General features: G+C 42.4%; 1 protein-coding gene across 1 annotated transcript in view; it reads right to left on the bottom strand.

Annotated features, from left to right (window-relative positions):
• Positions 1-4,280: 4,280 nt before the first annotated feature.
• GID4 (GID complex subunit 4 homolog) overlaps positions 4,281-10,657 on the bottom strand; it is a 139,248-nt gene continuing 132,871 nt past the window's right edge. Inside the window, exon 6 of the mRNA XM_085628960.1 lies at positions 4,281-6,958. Coding sequence (XP_085485086.1) covers positions 6,895-6,958 — 64 coding nt within the window. The 3' untranslated portion in view covers positions 4,281-6,894. The remainder of the gene's footprint in view (positions 6,959-10,657) is intronic.

Here is a 10,657-nt window from a genome sequence, read left to right as displayed (position 1 = left end):
GTTCGAGTGCTAAAATCAACGTGCGTCTAAGCGTTTATCTGTTTCGGTCGACTTGTGCAAACGGGTAGACGGAGGAAGCGAGTTGCGACACTAGAACCACATCTTGAATGTAAGCGTGCGGTGTATGTACCCTGTTACTTCACAGATCCGGATTGTTATCTCTGAATCAGCAACTGTAAACCCGAATAAAGTCCAAAGCTGTGAATGAGACGCAATTGTGAAGAGCTGGTGCACAGGTGTAAATAACACTTCGACCCGGTGCTGCACTATTAAAAGTGTTGAGGGAGTGTAGCTCGGGCACACAAGTCTGTGTGAAAGGGCGCAAGTGGCTTTCGCAATAGGACCCCTTTGGAACAGGTCTCCGCGGCGCTGCTAAAGTCTTTCGTTTCATGTCCGTATTTCGTGGTACTGCGGGCTTACCTTCACTGTCTGTGCCGCTGCCATCATGATACTCTGCGTCTGGGCAGGAAGTCTCGGCCGCTTGGAGGGCTGCACGGTTATTATGGTAGAAGGAGGCAGCGTTTTCTCTGCAGCTACCCCTACAAAAAGACTCAATGTCCAGTAATACCAGCCCTTTAGTTTTTCACTAGAGCGTCTGCTATAGTGTTAAATGTAATCACCTTACTAAACATTTAATGGACTTCTTTTGATAATATAAGCCTCTCTTTTAGACCCATTCCAACATGGCCGCTGCTTTCATCAGAACGGTACAAAAGGGGGTGGTGATGGACGGAGCATCAGAACCAATCAAACACTCACACCCAGTCAACAGATCTGGGTTTGATCCATCACCGTTCTTTAGCCCACTCTGCCACCCCAGTTCAGACATGGCCATGTGCAAATCAGTCTGACCCTGAGCCCGAACTGCCAAGCCATGCCTTCCCTGGACCGGAAACAAGCTTCCTAGGACCGGTTTCTGGAATTTCAGCCGTCTTCAGCCAGGCTTGCTTGAATCCAGTGGCAGAAGTTCTGCAGAAGGCGCGGCAGCAAGCAACTTAAAAAACAAGCATTTTCCGTGCAGCCGTGAAAGTGAAACTGATCTCTGATCAAGATGGCGCGCTGTAGCGTGCGAAAGTGAAAGCAGCTGCAGCATCACGTCTGGCGAGTGGTGTGTGATGTGCGCACACCATGACGAGAGAGGAAAGCCATGTGCGCATAACCACACGCTCTATGGCAGCTAAAAAGCTGTGGTCGGACTTTTAAAAGCCTGTTTACTAAATGTTTCGCAGAGCAGCGCATGCGCTGGCTCAGGCGAGACCTAAAAATGGTAGAACTGCAATGTATTAGAGGTTTATAAGCGTAGATAAATTAGCATATATCGAATATTGGTACAAAACTACATAGAGATTCATACAAAACAGTGGTGCTTGGCCTGGCTCCTAACGCCGGAGCTTCTGCATTTAAAAAAAAAGTACAAAATAAAATGACAAGTACTGTTTAGAATAGATTTTAACCACTTGAAACAGATCCACACAGGTAACTTCTATGCAAGACATATGACAGTTGCACAACTATCTGGACACAGCTGATATTACTGGGCTCACTCAGGAAGAGATAGGTAATCCATTGGGTTGGGGGACCGAGAAATGGCATTACATTATGACATGAAACACAGTAAAGCCTCGGTGAGTAGAAGCCTGCCGTTTGAGACTTACCAAACGTACAATGGCCAATTGATCTACAGATAGGGAAGCTCCTAGACAGGGATCTGTCTGATCTGATAGAGATCTAGGCGACTCCAGTACAAAAAGACTGATCTTAATTATACTGATGTTAAAATCCTCAGCAACACTCTGGGAGGGAGACATTAAAGAGTAAGTTGGTTCATCAGGATCAATCCTAATTTATACCCAAAAAAAGTGCATTAAGCTTTAACAGACTCTCTCGTGTCAGGCATTATCTGAAAACAAAGATGTTCCAAAGCTGGACCAGTTACTGGCAAAAGACATGCAGGTAGGCTGAAGTAGCAGGGTAAATTAGACAGACTGGAACTGTTACACTATAGAACTTTGGAAAGCAGACATAAGCATTCTTATTTATTGTTGGCAAATACCTTCCAAAAGATATGCCTTTAAAACCCTAGTGGGCTAGATTTTGGGTTAAAGGGTTCGAAAGAGTCATTAGAAAGCTGCCAATGAAGCAAAAACAGACAACAAAACTGTCTTGAGGTGGACTGAGGGAGGCTGAACCCGATGTAAGGCTTATTTACCCAAAGTAAATATTATCCTGGAGGTAGAAGTTTTTTAGGGTGTTCAGCAAGGGCTGTTTCCCCTACAGGCTAAGCACACAAACGCAGTAGATCACCCTAAATATTACCAAGATTGAACAACTTCCACGGTGCAAGGTGGACAATTTCTATATCGCCTGATATCCTCCAGAAATAGTGACTTCAGGGATGAAGTTGTGATTTTATTACAAACCAGCATGGATCAAGGGGGTCACCTCGAATCCCAAAATGTTTTGTTAAAATGATCCAGTAGCTAAAAAAGGGGAAGAAATAAAGCTTAACTTGGCTACCTTATGGTGGATACCTAAACAGTGTATCATCATATATTAGCTTCCGCTATACACTGAATGCTGGCTACAGCACACTAAACAATGGACTCTAGCAGAAGTAATTCAGATATACAATTTCAGTAAAGGGGGCAAATTAGCCAAAGCACTTGCATGCTGGAGGAATTGGCAAACTTGTTGTAACCCTCGGATACAAACCAACTTACAATGCCAACATACATGGCAAAGCTTTTGTTGTTGGTTGAAATCCATGTAAATTTAAGAGGCGTTGCTGTAAACACTCTACAGCAAATCATTATGAGTACATTTAACCCCTTCAGTGCCCGCCCCTTTCCCCGCCCTGTGCCGGCCGTTGTATTAGCGGGCGGGGTTTATGACGAGCTGGTCTCGTCATGGGCACAGCGCGACCGCGGCCCATGACGAGACCAGCTCGTCACGGGCATTGAAGAGGTTAAAACTGTTACAATCTGCCTGGCAGATGTCGATTTTACGTGCATTCCGGAGAAAAGAATGTTTGTGCAGACATGAAAATTCTCCTAAATAACCTAGAACTGTTCTACAAAACTAATACAGAAATCTCTAATTGTATACACGTTTGTGGGTATAAATATGTGTGGTGGCAGTGAAAATAAATGTGGCCCAATAACAAAAGTCGCTCATTTAGTACTACAGTGTGATAATCAAATCGATGTTGTTACCACAGTATAGCTTAACGGACTCCAGGAAACTGTCTTTCATTCCAATGATTCATTTCCAGAGTCGCTACACAAAACAAATATACAGGTGCTAGACTGGGATTCTAGCTAACTGTCATAATATAACCCATTGTGTTACAGTAAAATGTCTACGTGTATAACTAATAAACTAAAATATAGCATGGCATAAACCATACATACAGATATGTTGGGTGTAGTAAGCTACTTGCTCCAAATGTTGAGGAAGGGAGGGGCACCATGACACTCAAAGCTTCGCCTCTCCTGACACCATGTTCTGCTTCACACTCCACAATAGCAGTAATATATGGACTGGTGTTTGGCAGTAGAAAAGGTGGTCTATACCAGTAGGAGCTGCACAACACGTTTGACAAGATCTGGGCAAGCTAACAAAATGTGCTATTCAAGGAAATAAATAGCATATTACTCAAAGCATTGCAAAGATCAATGTCATGATAGTGAAAATAAACGTGGTTCCATAACGTTATTTGAAACAAGCGTACTTATACACAGATTCACGTATTTATTACTGCAGTGCAAGGGTGTTATTACCAGAAAGGAGTGCGAGTGATACGAGAAAACACTGATAAATGCCTTGCAGATTCTAAAATCACTTTCCAGAAAGCAACAACTTGGACCAGACTCAGAAGGTATTGTGATATGTCACTACAAGGATTTAAAACCTTGTTCCGCTTCTGGTTAAACATTAGCAACTACTCCGATTAAAACAGCATGGCATGAACCATACATGCACATCTGCAGAGTGTAAAATGCATTTATTTATATTGTTGTGGGATAGAAGTGCATCATGACCAACAAGGTTTTGACACTTCACAATTATGGCCACTCTCCATGCTCAAAGGTAGTAAGCAGCGTATTACACTTTACACATCTGCAATTTTTGAGACATTAAAAAAACAGTCCCTTAATCCAAGAGTACAGACTTAGTAATGCTAGTAATAAGTTATTGGAAAAAAGCATAAGTAACAACTAAAGATTTTAACGAGAAAAAAACAGGTTTAGTTTAGATGTAATGAAACCGCAAACTCAAAATACCTTTTCCAATACTTTCTTTTTATTTCAGTGACACAGCTCTGCAAAACACATCTCCCAACCAAACTCATACTTTTCGTTCAACATAGTTTCATAATTGCACACAGTTGTCTAGAAATATCTTGCAAAATTGTACTATCCTTTTGTCCATTCATTTGTTTCCTTCTTTTACCACAAGGTCACAATACAGAGTTCTTTAAACTGTAGCTTACAAAACTATTTTTTAAACAAAAGATAAAGGTGTCACAAATCAATATTTTTGAATAAAAGAAAGGGGAATAAAGCTAAAAAGAAATTAAGTTATTTCTCATTTATGGCAAGTTGTTTATTATAAACCCCAGTACGAAGACTTTAGAAAATTACATTAATCGTTCATTTTGGATTTTAGCTGGCAAATGACTGAAACAGTTACCCTCACACCAAGACCTGAACACAATGTGGCAACTAGACCACAAAATGAATTACATCGATTCTCTGCCTCAGCGGAGTTATTAGCTCAATTAAAAACTCAAATACACATACAATGTATACAAACAGGTGTTAATGTATAAATGATGTATTATGGAAACTCATGAAACTTCTGAAAGCATCAGTAAAAACAGAGCACACAGCATATGAAAGGCACATAATGTTTGACAAGCAATGTAAAAGGAGAGCATTAAAAAATCTGCAAAAACTTTTGCATGAAATACAAATATTTGCTTGCACAGAGTGCAACGGTAGGCCGTGTCCCTTTATGCTTGAACATCAGAAGGTTTTGCAAGTAAATCTTTATCTTTTATTGCTGGGGTAAAAAAAAACAAAAAACAAAAAACAAAAAAAAAAAAGAAAACTTTTTTTTTTACAACTTCTTACCGCACTCCAAGAGCTTCCCAATAGAGAAGGCAACTTAGGACACCAAGACGACCACACAATTTCAGGGCCACCACAACAACCAGCAGCGTGAGGGTTTGAAAATTCAAATTTGCTCATCCTCTACTGTAGTCAAAAACTTGTATAATACGAAGACACGTGAAATGAGCTACAAAATTCTTAGTTATTTCTGTATCTCATTTTCAAAAAAGGTGCAGCTTTTGCTTAAAATCATATCTGCCATTGATTGGACGTTAATGATTTTGTAACACTGCGGTAAAGTGAGAGATGACCATTTTCATTCTGTAAAACATGAGACACAAAACTCTTTCCCCCTCGATATATTATACAGAACTTAACATTTTTATGATGTAGCGGAAGTACTGAAATAAAATTTAAAAAGATGAACTGGTGTTGGGCTTTACATTTCTTTATATTGCCCAGTAGCCGGCAGGCCCACGAGCCTATATCAATCCATATGTACACTTTTATATATTTCTTGTTTTTAAAATCTAAGCACCACCAACTTACACAATTTTCATAGCAGCCAGAAAATGCAGGTTAATTGTTTTACCATAGCAGCCCAGCATCTGTCTCACTAAATACAGAACTGATGCAGAGGTGACATTTTAAGTAAAAAGCAGCACTTTGGCACACAAGCCTTGAGTAACTTTAACAAGGTATTTAAGCATTTCAAAGTCCAATAGCATTTGGAAAGACAGAAACTGCTTCTTTTTCAAAGAGGTAATATCAAGCATCAATGTTTGTACAGCCACAAACGCAGTAGAAATCCTAAATGTAATGTAGAAATTGTTTTAGCGTGGATCAACACTTGTAGGGTGACTTTCATTAACATTTTTAGATTAAATATACATATACTCATATATAGAAAAACAATGTGTTACATTCCCCATTTTCAATGTGAAAACGGAAGAATGCAATTCAGAATCATTGTGCATTTCACAGGGATCCTCTTAAAAGGAGCCACAAAAATAATTTTGTAATAAAACTAATTTCTACTTTTTATATTTAAGCATTATGCTCAAGTTAGGAGCAATCCTATACTCAGGCAGAATGCTGGATCTGTCCATTTCCATCATTCTGATGGTGTTTGGTTCCCCTGAAGGACAATACGAGAATTGTTACCTTGTTACCACAGGATAAGTGGCTTCTGACATTCTAGAGGATCCATATCATGGCTGACACCATCTACCCAACCAGAGCCCCCTTTCAACTAGCAGCATATGTCTGCACCACCATCAGCACTGCAGCTCAATACAAGTCTGTAGAACTCAAACACCAACACCACACACATGCTTCAATTCCTCACATATTGTGTCTTACAAGCCACCCAGAGAGGCAACGCCATGTAACAGGTCTTTCCTGTTTTTCCTGTTTACATACCCTTTGAGGGTTCTCTGAAGGCGCGGAACACACATGCACGACACACCACTATTGATGTCACTTCCCCCCCCCCCCCAACGAAAGTCACGTGAGCAGGACTCGATGAGACAGAACAAGAAATGAAGGGCGTTGTTACAGAAGGTATCCTACAAACCAGATTAAAAAGGAAACGGATGCTTGGATGATGGAATTAGCTCCATCAGTGGTGCTCTGGGGCCAGACAACATTCATGTTTTCTGTCCAGTCGGTTCATCAGGAGAGGTGAGCAGTAGGTCCAGCTGCTTAGGACGGTGTCAAGTGTCTCACTGCTGACTGCACCCTCTTGTCACGATTGCAGCGTTCCTCTGTTGTACCAATGTCACCGGAATTCATAGATTGGTGCACTGTGTTCAGGGACATGTGTGAGATTTAAAGACTGATACCTGCAAAGAAATAAACACAGTTAAAATAGCTTGTGGAGGGCGACATCCAGCTGATCTGAATGTTTAACGAGGGTTTCTTTTCAGAAGCATTAATTCAACATATCGAAAAAAGCAAGTGATCCCATAACTCTGTGGGCAATTATAACGTTTTTAACTAGGACCTGTACAACTGTTACAAAGCTAAGTTGCCTGAGAAGAAAACAAAAAAAAGACAACAATTTGAGACATTGTTATGCTTTGGAGAGAAGCAATAACTGTTTAACTAGTATATTTATAGGAGTACACAACTATCATGCTATTTTAACTGATGCACTTGTGCGGGTAAACTTGCCATGAGGAAAAATAAAAAAAAGAAATTCATGTGTGTACACATTTCATTGATCTATTCAAAATGGTAACAGTCCTACTTCAGTCCTCTAAAGAACTGCCGGACGTGGGCTCTCCAATTAGAAGAAAACTACGTTTTCCACCACTGGAGCATCTCAAAAGCCTGTGGGTACCAATGTGGCTAGTTACTGGGTGCGAATCAGGAATACACGACAAGCCATGCTAGGCCTATTAAAGATGTTCAGTTTTTTGCACATGGAAAAACCTGCTTAAGCAAGTGGCGTTTTTGTTCAAAACATTTAACTGGAGTTCAAAATGTTGCAAAAGTACAAAAATATATTAGACGCAAGTTGAGGCTGAGAAATTGAGTAAAAAAATTTTTTAGGTCTCGCCTGTCGTAGGCTGCGCGCATGCGCTGTCTCGCTGGCGCGATTTAATGAGATGTGGTATTTTCTGTAAGGGGCATTAAGCCCCGCCGCTCTTTCCCATTGGCCGGCGTCACCGTTTATGCTAAACTGCGGCCGGCCATTGGGAAAGAGGTGTGTGTGACGTTTTCGCTTGGGTTTTTGAGTTTTTGAGCCGCCCCACTTGGACTGACTGCCCTGACTTACTGCTGGCGTAAAAGGTTTCTTATCTTTATGGGGCCAAACACATGGCCCATAAAGACAAGAAACCTTTTAGCTGGCGAGGCCGTCCAAGTGGGACGGCAGAAAAGCCGAGCAAATACATCATGGCGACCGCTTGTTACTACTACTATACAAGTTACCCATTCCCTACGAAGCAGCTCGTGCAAGGGCAGCAGCGACCGCTGCAGAAGTGGAGAGGGGCCAGGATTTGACAGCGCAGACCGCATTTCCCTGCATGCATACCGGTACGAGGTCAAGCAGCCTAAAAGTAAAAGCGGAAACAAAAGACGACAAGATAACGCCGGATAACGCTCCGGATAACGCCCCGAGTCAGTGAGTATGGGGAATCTGCCGAAACTGAAAGCGGAGGAGCCGGTGAGTCACCGATCCTCCATTCCAGTACCGGCGACAGCAGGTCTCGTATTCAGCGTGTCCCACCGCCGCACCGTCTGCCGGCCTCTCCCATGGCCCTCAAGCGGAAACATAAGGTAGGCTTGCAAACATCCTAACAAAAGAGGCGCCAGGGCGAGCTCACTGCCTAGCTCTGCGCCTCTTCCGGGCAGACTGCTAGTGTTGCTTACAAGGCCGCTGTGGAATTGGACCGTGATCACACATCTATGACTCCTGGGCCAACACGTTGCCAGCTGCCCCCGGTAAAGTTTGCCGGTCCCCTGTTTATGGTTATTTGGTTGGGGTGCGCGGTTACACCGTCTCCGATGTATGTTCCAGGGCACCTTCCTGACTTTGTCCATCCCTCCCATTCGCCCGCCATATCTCTCTTGTTTCAGTCTCTCGCAGCCTTGGGGACGCGGCCTTGAAACCTGGCAGTTGAAAGCAGAAAATCAACACTATCTTGCTCTTTTAACCTTCACTGGCGTGTGCTATAGTTCTTTATCGGACTATGCCGTACACCCCTCACGTATAACCCATAAAGCAGGAGCTAACTAAAAGAACACTCGCCCCAAACACACCCCATATATGGTAGTGGTCTAAAAAGTCGCACATGAAGCTGGAATAAGGCCTGAATGCCTATGCAGGGGCGGTGTTCATCTACCTGCCTGTATTTACTAGACCATAGGAAAGTTGCGATCTGACGACGCCTAAAAGCCGTTTAAATGGCAGACGTGCTATATGTAAACAGTGTAACATAAAACCCATGCATTGAGAGTAATCTTTCAGGGTGCCCTAATGGGAATTTGTGCCTGGGACACCTCACGCTCGTTCTCGCCGCTCTTCTCCTTGCTCCTCCACCCCTCCCCCTCAACCCCCACCCCCAGGCTGCACGACACCTTACGCTCGTTATCGCAGAACCTCTCCATGCTCCTCCACCCCTCCCGCAATCCCCCGGCTGCACGACACCTCATACTGGTTATCACCGCTCTTCTCCTTGCTTTTCCCCCTCCCCCTTCCCCTGAGGCTGCCAAGGAGCGTGCTATGTAGGACAGTCACACTGTAAAACCACCATATGGCCCACGGCCTCCCAGTGCCCTGCTGTGTTTTTATGGCGGCCGCGCACATCGCCTGAAATTAAGTTTACACTGCTCCTCTTCCTGCATTTCAAATGCTTGATTTTTAAACGGCGCAGCAAGCTGCATGCTAAATGCGTCCGCCCTGCCATTTCTTTTCTATTTCTTCACAATCTCGGCACCCACATGGGTGCCGTGATGTCATCAAAAATAAAGAAATAGTAAAACCTGATGTCACGATTGCAGCAAAAGTAAAGAAATAGAAAAACATTTTATTTTCTATTTCTTGACATTTGATGCAGCAATAGGTCTTGCATTTATGCAAGTTTAAGCTATTGGCATTGTATATGACGAAGCGTTTTATTTGTTTTAAAACCCAAAACACAAATAAAAGGCAGTCATTTACAATGCCAATAGCTCAAACTTGTTATGTCTCTGCCAAATATAACCTGCAGTAGGAACAAGCATTTTAGGTCTCGCATTTTACGCGAGTTTGAGCTATTGACATTGCAAATAATAATGCCATTTATTTTTTGTTGTTTTAAAAACATAAATAAAAGACAGTTATTTACAATGCCAATAGCTGAAACTCTCGTAACTGCGAGACCTATTACATTGCAAATGCTTGTTTATACAGGTTTGTTGGGAGGACAGTTCCTTCACAGTAGGCAATAAGTAATCTCAAGCAATACACGTTTTCAAATAAGATTGATAATACCAATGTAAAATGTACAACCACAAAAATAAATTAAGCATTAGCAAAGCCAATAGGTCTCGCCTATCAGTGAGCTATTGGCCTTCTCAATTTCCTTCAGCCATGTTGTACAACTGCGGGGATGCTGTGCAGTACTGCTGAAAGGGAGTAAAAAAGTGCAATGACAAGTATCAGTGATCCGTTTTCTTAGTATGGGATTATTCTCTACCTTCACAAAAAAAGTTTTGAATCCGAGCTTAAGTTCATTGTTGCAGACTTGCATGACAGAACCAAAAAGTTAATGCAGAGCAGGGAATGCAATGCCGTTTGCATCCTTGCGCATCTTGACAAATGTTGGCGGGATTTTTTTTTCTTGCTGGCAGAACAGGACCGGGCAAATAATAAAGAGGGAGGGGAAGAAGGAGGCAAGCCACAAACAAGGAAGAAGCAAAGCCAGCACTTGTTGACCAAACAGAAGCAAGGAAATGAGCGAAGATAAAGTCAACCCATGGTAAGCAATAAGTGGGCTCTTAGCCTCCCAAGTAAACAAAATGTCTTGCATGTGAAAGAACTTGCACGGTCTCAG

The sequence above is a fragment of the Triturus cristatus genome, chromosome 10 (genome assembly GCF_964204655.1).
Source record: "Triturus cristatus chromosome 10, aTriCri1.1, whole genome shotgun sequence".
Classification (NCBI taxonomy): Eukaryota; Metazoa; Chordata; class Amphibia; order Caudata; family Salamandridae; genus Triturus; species Triturus cristatus.
The sequence above is the reverse complement of the archived record's forward strand: the minus strand, read 5'-3'. Positions and strand labels throughout refer to the sequence as shown.